Raw genomic sequence first — 18,394 nt, 5'->3', positions numbered from 1 at the left:
TTGCTTAATTCTGGCAGAATTTAAATTAAAATGGCCAAGTTTGGAGAACAGGGCTTGATGGTGACTTAACACATGTCAGAAAGGTCAAGGCACTGAGGAGAGGAGGGAAACACCATTCAGAAGTCAGCTGTGAGAGTCTTAATGATACAAACAAGTAATGCTGACAAAAAGGGAGAAGGGAAAAACATTGGTCAAATAAAGACACTGTAGCACCCTTCTAAATGGTATGGGATTAACTTTAAAACAAAAATAATTGATTGAGGAAGGTAACATTTTGCTAGGTGAAACAGAGATGTCTTCATAATTGATAAACCAGCCCATAACAGGATTAATGTTCACCAAACAAGTCTTTCTCTGGGTGTATAGGATCCATTTGAAAACACGCTGGAAAGTAAACTTATTGCTGCAGAGCAGCCAGCTTGTCAATGCTTTGCAATGGCCTCACAGGATCTCCATTAAAAGCACATAAATGGGAGCCCAAAACTTCCATGATATAATACACCAAGAAAGAACTCTGTTTTCTGGATTTTGACTTGTTTTTGTTTGTTTGTTTGTTTTTCAGAGCAGAGTTAACATCTGCAGGAGTTCAACTGATCAAAATCTTTTTGATATTGCTGGTAGATGAATCAAAAATATGATTCATTGTAAGAGACAATTTGGATATCATTTGAGAACTGTATCATCACTAACTTCATTCTATTACTCTTCTCTCTTTGGATTTAGATTAGTTATATGTAAATAGTAGACAGAGTTATCAACCATGTAACACACACAAATTATGCCTGCACAAATATATAAGGAAAGGTCAGGTAAATAATCAAGAATTAGTGGGGAAGATATTACTTCAATATCAAGTGTGTTCTTTCTGTAGCTGAGTTCTGCATCCTCTCTTTTAGCTTTCACTTAAATAGCATGTCATCTTTTTTCAGATCAAAGAGGCAAGCATGTTCCTGGTGTGACTCCATTAATCTTGGTTCAGTTACACTGTGAATGAGCTAGCCAACAGATCTGTTGTCTCCCCACCCCTCAATTTGTCAACTAAAGCCATATTTATTCTTGAATGCAGACATCTTGCAAAAAATACACAAGTACAAGGTTACCAGTTCTGGAGCCTGTAGAAGAGTACTGAATTATCCCTTGCACCATTTATCCCCTATGTCAACTCTAAGCACTTCACCAAGATGATATATAGTTGATGTTACTAGAAATGAAAATATTCTGGTTTTATCATGTGCTTTTGGGGAACAAAAACCTATAGGTCTGCCTATCTGTTTAAAGGGGATGGTTAAGCCATCTACCAGCCCACTGAATCACCTTGCAGAGTTCTTTCAACAAGATCTTTCAGACTTACCTACTGTAGGGTTCTAGCTCTGCTACTATGTAGGACCGCCTCATAAAAGAAACATGAGATGCATGAAAGTCAACAATTTTCTTTCCTCTTTCAGCGGGCTTGTGGATTGAGATTGTGTAATTTCTAATGTCACCATTTACTTTGACAGGAGGATCCCAGGCCACCAAAATCTCCTTTGAGGACCATGCCTGCAACCTAGGAGGTAGCATCCCAGATGGAGCAGAGGGGTTGGTTTTTATTTGAGCTGATGGGCTGGTCACACTCCCTTGACTGTTATTTGCAGTGACAGTGTAGCTGTATTGCATGCCTGGCATTAGGGTGAAATCAAGGTACCGAGTTTCCAGACCTGAGTAAAGAAGAACACCATCCCTCCTTAGCTCATAGCCTGTGATTTCACCGTTAGGGTTAGCTGGAATTTTCCATGTGATTTCAATCGACTCTGAGCCCATGACAAGCAGCTTGGGAGCTTCCATATTTAATGGCGGGGCCTCCATGGTCATCACTGACTGGAATCTGCTAGATGTGCAGCCCCCGGTAGTACAGGCAACCAATGCAAAATTGTACCGTGTGTAAGGCTGTAGATTAGAAATCAACATTTGCAAACTTTTGCCAGGATAATACTCTTCATTGTTTAATTTCAGTATGTACTTGGTGATGTCTCCATTTTGTACTTGAGGAGGTATCCAAGATGCATTAATTTGAGTGGCACTGACAGCCTGTAGAGATGGTGGATCCACTAATGCAGGAGCTGCTTCCAGTGTTTGTATTGCAGCTGGTTCACTGGTGGAGCAGCCTCCCATTGTACAAGCAACTACCGCATAACTGTATATTGAATAAGGTAGTAAGTCTTCATCCATATAGTTGAAAGTATTAGCATCAAAGCTGAAAGGATAGAGAACATCATTTTTTAGTAGTCTGTATGACTGAAGAATACCATTGGGCTGTTCCGGGGAAACCCATGAAATGAGCACTTTACGAGGGTTAACTGATGCCAAGTATAATCTAGGGGCAGCAAGACCTTTAGGGGCAGTTTGACTAGTCTTTGCCACTGTCCAAGAACTGTCAGTATAGCCCGCTGCATTCCAGGTGCGTATTTTATATTCATACCTTGTCCATGGCTGTAAACCTTTATCATTATATATAAATGTAGTGCTTTCAGTGTTATATTCTGTGAAAACAATTTTCTCATCTTCCATTGTTGTTCTGTACCCTGCAGCATTTTCTTTTGTGCATCTGTGAATAACTTCATAGCGAATTATTTTTCCATTTGGATTAATTGGCTCCAACCAGCTCAGTTCAATGTTGGTAGCATTCACTGCCTGGATTACAGGTGCCATCTGAGACACTGGAGGTGCTTCATCTGTTCGGACTGGCTGGGGTGGAGAATGAGTGCAGCCTGCCACATTGCAAGCTTCCAGTACTAGATTATAGAGAGTGTAAGGTTCAAGGCGCCTAAAGAGGAACTGGCGAGATAAACCACTGTACTCCAGGTTATCATCACTGAAAATATTATAGGTCTGAAAAAAAAAGAAAAAAAAAGAAAGAGATGGAGGGAAGGAAGGACAGAAGACAGGATAAAAGAACAAAAAAGAAAATCAACAATTTTTGCAAATGACCACTAGATGAGACACCTAATTGTTCATAAATATTAATCTTTGTAACACAGTAGGGACTATTAACCAATGATTCAGAACCTTACTTCCTTACTAGTAGCAATCACTATGCACACAGATTATTGAAACAAAAAGAGTGTTTTGATCCACTTTTCATGATTTATCCATTTTGGATGTGGTATTACACCAGTTAGTGACACTTTTCATTATATTTATTTATTATCAAGTTTCATTGCCAGGCTCCCATGGGCTAGCACAAAGCTTGCTGCAGACTAACTCTAGAGAAAAAACACTTAAAAAAACCCCTCTAGCTGAGAAACTTGCAGGTAAAGATTCACAATCAGTTGAAAACATTGTGTTAAAACAAGTCCCAAATTTCAAAGCAACATTCTGTCAAACTCAGTTCGTCTAGAAACAGGTTTTGGCAAAGTCTAATGTGAGGAGTAGGGCTAAACCCTGCCAGGAGCATGCAGTTTTGTGTATAGCCTTCTATACATTCAGTTAACAATGTGCTTCACTAGTCCTAAAATAACAGCCTTTCAAACAATTTCTATGTTGTTCTGAACTTTTACAGTCATGGGGTAGCACAGGAATGTTAATACTCATTTGAATCTACATAAATCACAGCTAGAAGCAGAGAATGCTCAGAGTGCCCTTGTGCTTACACAGGACTTCTATCCTATTTTACAGTCTAACATGTTTGATTGAGTCCTTTTCAGCAAAAATGTTTTAATTTGATACTTAGTGTTTTCCTTTCCTTTTTAATCAAATGAAGTGTCAAGATGAAGATTACCTTAATTACACCATTGGGTTTGGAAGGCTCTGCCCATCTTAGTAACAAAGCCCTGCCGTTCTCTTTCTTTTCCACAGTGAAGTTGCTGAGGCCACTGGGTGAAGCTTCCAATGTGCGCACAGATGTCCAGGGGCTTGAAACCTGTCCGGCATTGTTTACAGCTATGACATGAACATGGTATGTTGTGAAAGGTTTCAATCCAAATAAATGAGCCTGATACTTTGTTCCCTGAAGCAAGAATACAGATGTTTGAATTAGTTAAAAAAGTAATCAGCATCTGCGGTTTCTGTCACTTGGAAAATGAGGTCTCAGCTCAGGGTCTCTTCTGACCTCTTTGCAGAGTACCCCATCTGGTTAACAGGATCAGTTTGTGGGTTTCCGTAGTTCAATCTCAAAAAGAAACTCTTAGGCTTTTTGAAATATCTATCATTATGGTGGAGCCTCTGGAGCTGAATTCTGGGGAGTCCTGCACAGTTCAAACCTCGTCTAGCAACCACTTACTGTACATCGAGCGTGCATTTAAGTTTTGCTCAGTGAGGCTCAGAGTGCCTGGGACTCTGAAGGATCTGAGCACGTGTAAAAACCCTTGGCATGTGAGCGATACTTGCCTCCACAGAATTCTTTGCACATCAGGTTCTATGCATCTTGTATATGGAAATGACAGTCAATAGGTATCCCATCATGTTCTAGCTACTTAGAGCATTGTAACCTGGACAGACCACAGTTTTTCCAAGAGCAAAATTTCTTTTCTAAACTGAAAACAAAACAGCTCCCTTAAAAGCTAAAAAAGAAATAGAATAAACTGGTTTTCTTTATCTGCTTTGTTAAGATGTTACCTGAGATAAATTCACAGGGGAAGATGAACTTAGGGCAACCTGTTTCCTTACAGGAATCCTCTATATTTCTCCAAATTAGAGAAAACAGCTATACTGTCATTCAGGACATGGGCAAGTGGGCTAGAATCCTCCCTGGTCTGTGATTCTTGCCTTCTGCTGGCAGAGGGAGGCTACGAGGAGCCTGCCTGCTCATAAATCCCTCCGTGCGCTGCCAAACGCAGGGTCAAGCCTTTCTGAAAGGGCTGGGGCTGTCCTTGTCCACCCACATGAGCCATGTGAGATTGCTGCCAAGCACAGGGGGACGCATGGGTGGATTTGGACAGACAGACAAGAGCCATGGCCAGAAGGGGCCCCTCACATTACAGCTCACCGTTTTTATATGGCTCTCCCCAAATAGCATCTGACACAGACTTTACACAGCTTGGATCGAAAGCAAACTGAAGCTCAAATTCAGATCTAAGTAAGAAGGCAATATAGCCATAACGATAGGTATTATTTTGAATAGCCAGGAAAGGTAAGGCGGCTAACAAAGAAGAAAGAGTAACGTGTTTCAGAATGACACTTTGCAGATTTGTCTCATCAGAGGAGAGAGGAAGGGTTTTGCTGATCACTGATATATTTAATTTCATTTTTAGTTGTGCTTTTGTATTAATTATATAGATACCAAGAATGGGACTGCAGGAATTCAGTTCCCTTTATGTGGCAGAAACAGCTGAAGTCAAATCCCTGTTTCAGTAAGTTATATTAAGTTGTTAAATGCTAACACTTCAAATTGTTTAATATTTAAACATTTGTTAAGCTATCAGACTCAGAAACAAATTTTAAAGAAATATTAATTTCTTTTTTTAAATATTAAAAGTTAGATCATAAATATTTAAATAGTTATTTCCTCACAACAATGAGTTAGTCTTTTAGATAAATATAGCACAGCATTTGAATGACCATTATGAATATTAAATCTGAAGATGCCACAAGTACAGATTATAAACATACTTTTTTGATAAATGATTCCTTTTTCTGTTAAAAGGGCAAACAGTGGCAAATTAATAATGCAAAAAAGTATAATTCTTTGCTAGAGAATTCCCAATCATCTCTGCCAAAAAAGCATAAGCTCAAATGCAAGTAGCAATCACCTCGAACAGATTATATATAAAAAAGTGCTGGCTGCTGTGGGACATTTAGAGATATCTTTTGTCATAAGAAACATGGAAAGCATGTGGGCTATAAAGCAAAAACATATGTATATTGTCAATAGCAGCACCTGTTCAATTACAGTTTATTTCAGTATGGAGAATTTAGTTCAGCCCCTAGATGGCAATACTATCAAACACTTTTTGTAACATGAGTACTTAATGATTAACAACATGCGTTCAGTCATCCAACCTACTCAAGGCAGCCATTAAAAAAATAACAAAACTGATTTCATTATAGATTCTTTTAATAAACATTTATGGCTTAGATCCTTGAAAGTGGAAGCATTCAAACTGCCACAGTCAAAAACCTATACAGCCAAATGCAAAATTATGAACTGCAGGTTAAAGAACAGAGCTCAAATTGAAGTTCACGCTTAGCATAAAAATCTGGCATCAGAAATTATGTTGGCACAAAACATGATTAAAATTAGCTTTACAGTTGGATGTGGTCTGTATTAATAGTTTTTATGAGGACAGTTATCTATTAGGTTTTCAAAACAGAACTTTTAAAAGCCTAAAATTTACATTCCATGGTTCAGGGGTGGAGAAGGGAGGAAGGGAGCACACAGCATTAACTTACTGCTCCTGGACCGCTACACAGAGACTTACAGCAGGTACAAACACATTATTACGATCACCATATAAAAGGCAATGGCTCTGCTTTCTTACCAACTGCATAATCAGGGTGGGTTTTGCAACAACAGTGCTGCAAAATACTTGCTTTTTTAAAAACAGAAAAATTGTGTATTTTTCATCACCACAGTTTTCCCACTAAACCCCATGATTTAATTATTTACAATCCTTACCACACTTTGAAATGAAACAGGGATGGAGGGATTTCCTTGCCTGCAGTTCATCATGTTCTCTGGAGACTGCTAAACCTTTCCTTCCAGGGATGCCTTTCATCCCTGGCTACTATAGATACTTCTTGAAGAGCAAACGGTTTACATGTATTTTTGTTTTGTTTGGTTTTGAAGTAAGCTCAGGAGAAATACTCCCAGAACATGGGGCTACGTTTTCTCCCCCTGCACAGCCACCATTGCCATTTGAGAATTTACTCAGCTCAGAGGCTGATCCTGAAAAGACGATGGATGGCAGTCATTAATTTTCAGAATTATATAATGTCCTCCCATGACATTTTTAGTCTGGAAATACTGTCCTACTGGAATAGTCAAATACAAATAGCAAAATATATTTTGCAAAGGATAGCACTGTAACCTTTGGCTTCAATGGACACAGGATCAAAATCATTGCATGGAATATTCTCCCAGTCTTTGTTTGCAAAGCCATGAACTCATATATCCCATGTTTACACACTGCTAACGGGCCAGATTTCATTCACCATTAAAAGCAAACCAACAAAACAAAATTTTAACACAAACATTAAGATGTTCGTAGATCATAACTGACTGACCATGAAATCTGATGGACGGCAGTCCCAAGCCCTACTTTCTGCCTCCTCCTCTGCTTAGTATTCTCACTCAGTCAGTCATTAAATTAATAATAATCCTACCAACGTTTAGGTATGCGCACTCTGGGATTCCTCCTATATGGCCCATCCTTCAATGTAAACATGACAGAAATGGAAACCTGAGGCAAGCTGCAACTGGCCACTACCTGCTCTGCATACTGTAGTCCAGAGCCCCATCTTTCAAAATGCGAAATGACCTTTGTTTTTGGTAGCCCCGTCCCATTCCCCTTCCCAGAACTGACAACCTCACCACCACTACAAGCAGGACACCATCTGTGTTTTGTTTTGTAAAATGCTTTGCACGCTGCCAGTGGCAGCACAAGCCATTAACAGCAACAAATACACTCTTCAGCTAATTCCACTGTTCTAACTGTAAATTAGGATAAAAGTTATTTAAAATAAAACCTTGTTTTAACGCATTTTCAAAACATAAAACGAGAGAACATGAACGATGAATAATGTATCCATCTAGATTTGCTTCAGATTGCCTTTTTTGTTTGTTTATTTTTTAATTCATGAGCACTGAAGTCACTTAAAGTCTGGAAACAAATTAGCATACTCGCTCAGGCTGTTCAAAGGCAGTGGCATCCCGAATGCAGCGTGCCTTCCTTGCTAACCCCTGAGTCCTCCTCCTGGGCACGGGCAGGGCTCTGCAGCCTGCAGGATTCTGACAATTTTACGCTGCCTACTGTGATTGCTTTTGACTACTTGAAGTGCCCCTAAGGTGACAACAGGGTCAAGAGGTCTTTGTAGGTTGAAAATGATCAAAAATTAGCATTGATCTGTAGCTGTCAGTAACACTCTGCGCAGGTGGACCTCCTGCACAAATGTTTAAACTGCATAAAACTACACAACCTAGTCATCTTTGAATCTATCAATCTGATGAACAAGCACTTTCCAGCATTGTCACTCTGGGCTTTGTACTCTGTTTAAGGCAGGGCAGCTTACCCAGCTGCCCAGGTGTCAGGGCATGACAGACAAACCAGAAGAATTCTGAACCGCACAAGACCTGCCCCGTGGGCAGCTGGACTATCTGCCCCTCCGCAGGGGTAACCCTCACAGCTCGGCAAGCCATCACCAATTCATATCAAGGTTAGGCTCTGGTTTCTTCGTCTCTCCCTATCTTTTCTTTGTAGAGTAATCCCTATTCAGCAGCAAAGAAGATAATTTTGAACATCTTGATTACACAAGTCCATCTTCGATATCTGATTAGAAAGCCAGCTCATTCTTTCTGTGAGTCAAATCTCTTACGAAACTCAGTGGCACTAGACACCATCACACTGTTAATGGTACTAGTGGTACAGGGATCCAAACGTGCTATTTCATATCCCCCAGGACATAAACCATGAGAAGGTAATTCAGGATGACATTGCCTTTTCTACAGAACGCAAGACTGAAATATCCCTGGCAGGGAGGAAAAAGCAACAGTCTCCCAGCAGTCACAATGTTAATCCAACCATCCTCCAGAGCCATTTCCCCAAATCTCCATCAAGGAAGGCAAGCAGATTCCTCCAAAATTGACAGAAATAACTAGGAATGCTTGGGGTGTTTTGCTAAGATATTCAGCTTACCCTCACCTTTGTCATTATCCTCTTCTCCAGTTCCCCATCTAATCCAGATTCTTTGCCATCCTTTGCAAAGCACTGGCAGTACTTCCCCCTTGACTTGGATGGTCACGCTTATTTCCCAGACTACTACTTAGCTCCTGTCTTCACTCTAAAAATTGCACTGAGATTGTATTCGTATTCAATCCCTAACTTCAGGCTGCCAGTCCTTTGGGTTGCCTTCCTTCTCATGCTCACCTCATGTACACTGTTTCTTTTTTCTTTTTAAAATCTACCCCATTCCTAAAGCCTTTACATGCCCTTATACTCAAACTCACAGGGATATAATTTACAGATACACAAGTAATCTATGACTCCATTCCTTCTTGTAGCACTATGGACTGGAATACAAATTATTCCCATGGTAGTAGTGAAAAATCTCAAAGATTAAGCAAACAGAAACAAAAATGTTATTCATTTTGCCAGAAATTATCTTGCCCACAGATGACCAGAATTTCCATTTTTACCAGAAATTGATGTTGCAATGTTTATTTTCCTCCTGATTTGTGTAAAAACTGTTACATTTTTTTCATTAAATTTTTGGTAAATTTTACTCTTAAAATTTTACATTTTAAGAACTTTTTGCATTTCATTTTAGAATTTTAAAATTGCCTTTCAACACATATTGTTCATTTTAAAGGATTATATTATTCTGTATGACCCAACAAGGCCTCAATTAACACCACACTGGTATTAATTTTTGTGACATATAAATTACAAAACATGTATTCTAAAAGTTACTTAAATAAACATGTAAATGAAATTTTCAAATTTGTAAAACTGGAAGTTTTCTTAAACAAAATCAACATCATTTTGAAGCACTTTATCATGGGAATATTCTTCCAAACTATTTTCAGTTGAGATGAAAAGGATGTTTCATTCCCAGCCCTGAGATGGATCTATGGGGTCATTTCTTTCATAGTGGCTAGTAAATTACATTAAGGAACCAGTTGCACTGGAGCTTGCTTTTTTATTTATCCTAGGAAAATTTGTTTGAAAATGTGTTACAGAGGATTCAAGTTAAAATGTAAAGGACAAAATTTAGGAAATGGCTGAGGCATTAAAACATAGTCTTTGATTACATGATCCTAAATTATTCTTTCCTCAGGACTCCTGGCAAACTTAGCGCTCATTCTGCAACTTTAAGAATGTTCTTGTCATTTATTTTTAAAACAAATGGTAGTTTTGTCATCGATATCAGAAAGCTCTACTTGGCCTCTGTGACTTCATCTTCCTGTCCTTTCTTAAGAACAACAGGCTAACAGCTTTTTTTTTTTTTAGAAAAAAAAAAAAAGAAAAAAAGAAAAAAAAAGACCTGCACCCCTTTTCGCTCAGCACATAACAGAATAATTTCCTATGTGAACAGTCCTACATGAGCTTGTGGGCCAAATCAGAGGGAAAGATTTGCAGAATCAAACCTTTAGAAAAAGCAGACACCTGTGTTTAATATGTTCTGCAAACAAGAACAATTAATACCTGATATGCACACATTAAGTTGCTGTTCATTTTTCTCCTTCATGACCGAGCATGTAAGGAAGTGTGAATTACATGCAGCTGAATCTGTCTATTGGAGTTGCTGCTTATTTTCACAGCAGACATTTTTCTTTCCTGGCACACCTGGACATCTGGGGACTTGCTGCAGTCTCAACAGGAGTCTGAATCCCCAGCTTTGACTTGAAAACAAAGCACCATAAAGAAAGCTGGATGCATTATACAGCAGAATGAAATCAAGAACATTTAGCAAGCTGCATTCAGTCATTGTGTTGGATTTTGGGTAGCAGTACCCTGTTAAATCATCAGCAGCTTGTGCTTTTGCTGAAAAAAGCTTTAAAAAATCTCTTTGGGAAAGTCAGCCCTTCAGTAGTCTACTCCATGCTACTTCAGCAAGATTTTGTTTTCTTTTTTAACATAAGGGCAAACATTTTATTTAAAATTCATCTAATATCACTGAGTGCCACCTTCTCAAAAATTTTTATTTGCATTTGTCTAATTTGTACTGAGAAATGCTGAAATCCAAAAAAGAGATTTTTCTGCTTGACTAAATAAATCAAATAAACCAAAAGTATCAATGACATGACATTCCACTATAGACACCATCTACAGGGATGATGTCAACATGTTTTCCTTACATTAATATTTTATCTCTTACAACACTCACAAGACCTACTGGATAATAAAACATAGTTTTTCACCTTCTTTCATTTGTTTATCATGGTTTTTCACATCTTACCATATTTATTATTCCTCATCACAAGAAAGTGATGGGGAAAGAAAGAAAGAAAGAAAGAAAGAAAGAAAGAAAGAAAGAAAGAAAGAAAGAAAGAAGTTCTTTTTATAAATGAGATACTTGGTGGGACTGTTTTCTCAAACCTTTTTTTCTGTCAGTTCAAATCTGCCATCTTTACCTAACTTGAACCATGCTTTCTGCCTCAGATAATCACTATTGATATGAAGAGCTAGAATAAGTTTCTCTTCAAAATAAGAGAGGCAGAATCTGATGCAAAAATTTTAAAACAATTTATCTGAGAAACTATGAAGGATGAGAGAGAATACCTAAACCCCATTGAAAAGCACTGTATGTAACCCTTTGTAAAATGCACATATATCGAAATTCTGGCCTTTAGTTGAGTGGAGGCATGCTTTGGGGAGAGCTGCTGGGGTGAGAGAGGCCAGAGCAGATACATCAGTCAGGACTGCACGGTGTATGAAATCCAGCATAGTACTGAAGCAATATCACACTCGGCACTGTTGATCTTGGCAGTTTTAGTGATGATGTTCCAGACGTTCAGACTGCACCGTCTGGGATCTGCATAAACTCATCCAGGCACTGCAGTACTCGCAGTTCGTCCAGTTTGCCTTGGTCATGAGGGGAATGGGAGTGATCCTTTGGGCAGTGCTTTAATCGGGGATAGAAATGGCTCTTCAGGGAAACTGAAAAACCAGCAAAAGTCAAGCGCACAAACTCTGGCTGGGGTTTATATCTCTGCAGTTACAACTAACATACTCACTCAGCTGAACTCCAGGAATGGATGTATTTAAAATAAGTATCACATATCACGCTCCCCTTGAACGGTAACTTTCCATTCACTATTCATTAACATTTAGGAACTGTGTTCCTCTCACTTACTCGTTCTCTGCCATCTGTAGGCATGGCACCAGAAAGAAAAAGAAAAACCATAGCTACTGTAACAAAGTGGATAAGGCCTAAGGGCTCAAACCTGCAAGTAGTAGGGGGTACATCCCTTAATATGGAGCACTAGGGGGCTATTGTTGTATTTTTCCTGATGCCATAAACCGTATTTTCCATTTGATATATTGGCTGATGGCCAGGATGAAGTTAGATGCTTTTGTCAGAACAGACAAAATCTGGACTGCCATGTCAGTGCAGTAGTTGTCTTTTTAGACTCAACCCCTTTTTTAAAAGAAAAACAATGTCCAGAACTGCAGATGTTTTGCAGAGGGGCTTCTATAATTTTAAGCCAACATAATGAAACTGTGGATGTTTTTGTTATCCATAAAAATGGATAATTTATATGCCTGAACTTCTCAACTCAAGGGTATCTTGTGGCAATCAGTTTTGCTTTGTTATAGAAAGAACATGCCCTTGTCATTATCAAATGTTTTGCCTTTTGGTTTCATTTGAAGTTTTGTTATTCAAGCATTCACACTACCTCTCTATGACATTCATGACTACATATATCTTTGCCATAAGCCTTCTTCCTCATCTCCTTTCAAATTACATCGCATATGAGATTGTGAAGAAAAGTGGCTCAGGACATTTTAAAACTTCCCCCATTTAAGCTGAAAACAACCTGGGCACAGTATCTGAAAATTTCTAATATCTATAAAATTTGAAAAAGGAGTTCTGACTGTGCTTTTGGTGTACAGAAAACAGAGAGGGGCAAAACCCTTTGTTTTCCTTATAGAAGCAATTATTTTCAATTTTATCTTTGCACAGCTCAACAGCAATAATGGGGAAAAAGAAATGAAAAGAAAAAAAAAGAACAGTTTGAAGAAAACCTTTAAGGGGATTTGTACAAGGACAATCTGAATTTTAACGTAGATTGCAGGTGAACTCCCACATCAGTTTCTTTGAAAATGCCACTGAATGTCAGTTGTGCTCCATAAAATTAAGACTTTGCAGTTATATATGACTTTTCATCCAAGGATCTCACATCATGTTACAAACATTAATTAATTAAGTCTCAGAATATCCCCCTGCCTTACTGCTTGCAGCTTCAGGAAACTATCATCATTGTTTTAGATCCCACTTTACACAGGTACAATAGATGTGTCATATTATTGTTAAATGCAAGCTGATTTTATTCCCGTTTCTCAATCATTCGAGTTCTTGTCTCTTTCACCCAATCCAAATGCAAAAAGAGCAGTTCTAACTGCTGCTAAGTACAGGAAGATAACACAGCCTCAAGGCAATTCACAGCTTAAATCCCTGCTTTCCATCAACACAATGGAAAATAAAAGCAACATTTTAAAGGAGACTAAAAGGTTTTTACTTCCTACTGTTTTATTCTTTTTTCTCTGCCCTATATTGAGCAGTCCTAGCTTTTCATTCAAACCTCGTCTGCTATGTGTATAATCACTTCTGAGAGATATTAAAATGTAAGCATAAACAATTTACTTGGAGTTAAATTATAAAAGACCAAACTTCAGTTTGAATATGTGGCTAAACTTAAAATTTCAACTTTAAAATTAACTGGATATTTTAAAAAATGATGGGCCAAAACAGTACACAAACCACTACCTCTCAAAAGGCTTCCCTTCAAGTCAGTACACAGTACAGGTGTTCCCTTCCTTCCCTTAATGATTTATACTTCCTACACGAAAATATCTGCTAGGACTAGTCTCCTATCCACATAGAAACAGGCTGAAAGCAAATGAAAGTCTTTGACTTCCAAAAGGTGTATACAGGTAGAAATGTGAGAAAGGTTGTAGTCCAATTATGCTAATCCATATCAGAAAAAAAGAGAATCACCACACCTTTTTGTACATAGCAATCACTCTTAGTGGAAGGCCAGAAACACACCTTTTACAGATGTAGGGATGCCCCCTTAACTCTTGTGTAGCTGGATGAAAGTCCAGCCTCTCTTTTGAATCTTAGCAGAAGACAGTATTAGACAGATATATTTAGATGTACACTTTGGGGAGATACCCCGCAGCAAAGCAGTTTCCCATCAAAATACCAACGGGTTCAGCAGAGGTATGACACCTTCCTTCCAGGACTTGCTGGATGTTTCCCCATTTCTGCAGTATGCCCCTAATGGTCATAAAAGCTAGTGGAAGGCCTCAACAAGTAGCCTAAAAAGCCCCCATGTTACATGACAGTAAGAGAAATAAAAATCTTTTTCTGCCATTGCAGTTACTCTGAACTTGGTGAAAATAATGAGGCTCAACACAGAAGAAATTATCTATCATTGTGTCCCTTGGCAGCTATGTGTTGAAATATGAAGGCTTAGAATTAACTCTACCCCAAGAAAAGAGCTGAAGAGAAGGCAACAAGAAGAAAGAATAGTTACAGAGTTTGGTGGAGTAACTGGAACAGAGGCTGCTTGAAGGTTTAATGTCTTGAAACCAAGTGAACAGAGTGGGTGGATTAACTTCCAGACTGTTCCTTCCATGATCATAGAGCTATAGTCCCCTCTAGCTTAATCCTCCTAAGGCACACAGTTGGGAAGTAACTAATTTTGACCCCATGTATGAAGCTTTATCTCCAGACTGCCCATTCCCATTCTCTATGTTGCCGACCAACACTAAATTCATACACATACATAGAAAAGCAGAGACAAATATGCTACAGTGCGAACAGGAAAAGCAGCTACCTAGCATCACCTTTAAACTTTAATACATAAATAAAACACAATATTAAATCATGTCTTTTCATGCATTTACACATGCATTAGCCTCTCCTACTGTGGCTTGGGCTTCTCAATGCAAGACTCACTTCTGACTAAAGAGAAGAAGCTCTGAGCAACTTGTGACTTGACTAGTTAGGAAAGAGATGAAAGACAAATACTACTTCAGAACTACTGAAAAATAACAAGTTTATTTCTGATTTTGTATTTTCTTTGGATAGTTAAGTTACTTGGGGAGTTAAAACAAATCACTAAGTCAACAGGTATGCAGCCAAGCTTAGGACAAAACAAATCGTGCTGGTTTCAGGACTGAGAATTTCTTTTCAACACATTATTGACTCCACCACATTAACTTGTAAATCCATTAGTTTTAGATTATTATCTATTGATTAGCTGCATGCATGTATGTTATAAATGAACAATTCAGAAAGAAATTACCATAATTTAGTCATCTTAGGTCAGACTTTTAAACATATCCAAGTGCCTAAATTTGAATATGGGCACTACAGGGAATATTCACAACGCCTACATTTAGACACAAAACATACATAGCTAGTTTCCTCTCTCTCCACAGTCTATGCAGAGAAAGGAAGGTTCCTCCAAAGGGATATTCCAATGCTTATGTTTAGCTGAACAGCCCTTCAGAGGAGCCTCACTGTCTCTCAACATAGGAGATTAGATGGACTAGCCTGCTTTAGGCATCTAAAATAAGTGCCTAGATTCAGTGCTGTGACTTTTGCTTAAATTCACCTCAGACTCAAAAAGCCAAGAAGCCAGTGACAACAAACTCAATCAACACAGAGCAACAGACCATAGAGGTGAACTTTTTTTTGCCTTAAGGTGAATCAAAAAACTATTGACAGTTTGAGAAGTTAAGCGGCAGCTGTTTCAAAGCTCTTCAAAATCAATGGAAGTTTCCTTTTGCCTTCTCCAGACCCCTTGATCAGGAACTTCATGCCTAGAAGAACAAAACTAAATGGTGTACGTAGATGTCATTCAAATAGAACCATTCTAATAGGGACTGGGCTCAGCTAATCCATAATATTGAAGCAAACTTCCCTGCACTGTCTTCCTACTGCTTTCTATGCATAGGTCAACATGCTGGCAATGATCTTCAGTCTGAGATGATGTTACTCAAGTCAGTGAGATTTAAAACTTCCATGAACACCCCAAAATCAAATATCATTAGAGAGGTTTGCTAACAAAGCAACTGATAGTGTTGTGATGCTTCTATGTGGGGCCAGAAAGTAGGAAAAACGCAGTATGCTGAAGAGCTGCTTCTCTCAGCAATGTCCTATTTTTATGTTCTCAGCTGTATTTGTCCTCAAAGGGGGCACACTGTTTTGGACATCAAAACAACTAGAGCTCAAACTGTTGTGTGACCTGGTGGAAGGCACAATGTTTTCCTTCTTCTCATTTGCTCTCAGTGTCTCCATTTATTCTGTTTGGGCCAGGACTTTCTAGTAACATTAAGCACAGCACTTAAATATGTCACTGTCTTAAGCTACAACTATAGTATAAATCTCATCATCTATTTACATCGTGAGTCTAGAATTTCTAGCATAGTCTAGCATTAGAAACAATCTAAATTATCATCTGACTTGAACCCCTGGAGATAAAACAATAAAAAATAATTTTATGAAGGCATAATGACAACAATACTACTTCAGTTCATCTGTGAAAAGACATCTTCCACAATTCTCATTAATTCTTTTTTAAAGCCTGTTGAAAAATAAGAGCGCTGCAAAATTTCTTTCCTTTTGTTTGTGCAGAGTAAAGTTTTCTTTATAGCAAAAGCATAGAAAATTTATCATGGTAAGGAATCCACTACCCTCCCTCTCTTGTTATATTAACTGTGCATTTGCAATTTTGATTCTGTAGGACAATTATAAACTTGGTGCATGTTTACTTCCACTTCCACACTGCATGTAGGATTTGCCCAGGCCAGGAATTCTTTGCTCTCGATGGGGAAGAAGAATCAGCACATTCAAACCCACAGCAAATGGAGTTTTATATAAAAATACTCAGAGCAGAGCAAAATTCAGAAGCAAAATGAGTAAAGACTTGTGCTATACCCCAGCAGGTTAAACAGACACTGGGACCTCCCTTCATCTTCCTGTTGTGAAGATAAATCTCCTTGGAGTCCTTTTGACACACAAACAACACACGCTCCCAGTGACTAGTCCAGCTGGAACGTACCCCACCACTAATATCACCTCTACATTTGGTCTCTGTGGTGACAGAAGCTGTTAGAAATTACTTGCACTACACAAAGAAAGGAGGAGCAGCCATGGATTAATTTTAAAAAGGCCATCCTACAGCTGCAAAGCCAAAGAGCTTAGGGGAGGATACTGTGCTGCAGGTCCACCTGCTGCTCTTGCTCCTGTCACAGCTTGCCCCAAGTGGGCACATAAGTGTACATTTGTCTCCTAGGGCTTTGCCTGCATAGCTACACAGCCCTCAGTAATATGAGATCTTTAAAACACATTACCTGCCTGTTATAAGACCTGCAGAACCAGGGATACAGAGTAGCTGGAAGTAGAAACAATCAATTTCCTAACGAAAATATGAAAAGGGGAGTTTTTTCCACTTATCCCTCAGGAGGAGAGTTAATTCCTGCTCCTTATCTCACTGATCACAGTCTCCAATAGTGCTCTCAGAAAGAGAGGCTTGTGAAAGACAAGGAAGGGAGAAGGAAACTCAGTTTCCACTGTTTTGGTGGAGGGAATAAGCAGCCTACAGTTGCCAGAGGCATAATGTATGGGTTTTCAGGCTCTAAAGGCTGTAACATGGCGTCTGCTAATATGGTAAGAAAAAATTCTCTGAATCGGGTAGCATCTTCGGCAGGGATCCTTCCACCAAGCCCTTCGCTTCATGGGTAGAAACCTTCTCTCCATGCTTGTCTTTTTTCTTGGCAATCATAAAACAATTCAATGAGCATATCCTTTCCAAGTCTTCCAGGCTGTGAGATTCTGGTGGAGGGGCATCTGTACCAAGATATCATCTCTCTCTCTTCAGACTATAGAGATTTTATTTGCTAAATGCTAAAGAAAGATTTAAAATAAACCAAACAGGTTTTATAGTTAAACAATAAAATTCATCCTCTACGGGCGAACGTGAGGAGAGCAGGGGAAAGAAACAATACACATAGGTGTTTGACATCCCAGTTGTCACGCATTTTTATAGCTTCTGTCAGATATAAAATTCAAGGTGCAGAGGGAAATATACTTTCTGATGGGATTAACTCAAAAGCTGGGACTTTGTTTCCTTACTGATATAGATTACATGTATGTAGCATTGAACATGGGATGTCTTCATGCTACCTTCCTCACAAGAGTCTATGACTTTCTGCCTTTAGTTTCTTTGGGAAAAAACCTAAAACATGAATTACTTATGTTTTTGTGCTTTTGTTTATGATCCTGCTGGTACTAAGAAGCTGAAAGGGCAGATATAAACTCTGATTTGAACTTTACTGAATCTGATTAACTGTCTGGTTCTGGCTCAATTTAAATTTGCTGTGTAAGTTTTTAAGCAAAAGTCTCCTGTCATCTTTTCCCTGTTCCTATACATAAATGAGATCTTCACATGACTTCAGAAACTGTGGCTTCAGAAATATCACTTGGCGTGAAGACAAATGCAAGAGCTGCCTGTCAGCTCATTCAC

At 38.7% G+C, this 18,394-nt stretch overlaps 1 protein-coding gene across 1 annotated transcript in view; it reads right to left on the bottom strand.

Moving 5' to 3' along the window:
• USH2A (usherin) overlaps positions 1-18,394 on the bottom strand; it is a 409,459-nt gene that overhangs the window by 29,245 nt on the left and 361,820 nt on the right. The window contains exons 61-62 of the mRNA XM_013949903.2: positions 3,758-3,985; positions 1,352-2,868 (exon numbers count right to left, since the gene is read on the bottom strand). Coding sequence (XP_013805357.2) covers positions 1,352-2,868; positions 3,758-3,985 — 1,745 coding nt within the window. The remainder of the gene's footprint in view (positions 1-1,351; positions 2,869-3,757; positions 3,986-18,394) is intronic.

This window comes from Apteryx mantelli, chromosome 3, assembly GCF_036417845.1.
Source record: "Apteryx mantelli isolate bAptMan1 chromosome 3, bAptMan1.hap1, whole genome shotgun sequence".
Lineage (NCBI taxonomy): Eukaryota > Metazoa > Chordata > Aves > Apterygiformes > Apterygidae > Apteryx > Apteryx mantelli.
Note: the sequence above shows the minus strand (reverse complement) of the source record. Positions and strands in the feature narration are given on the sequence as shown.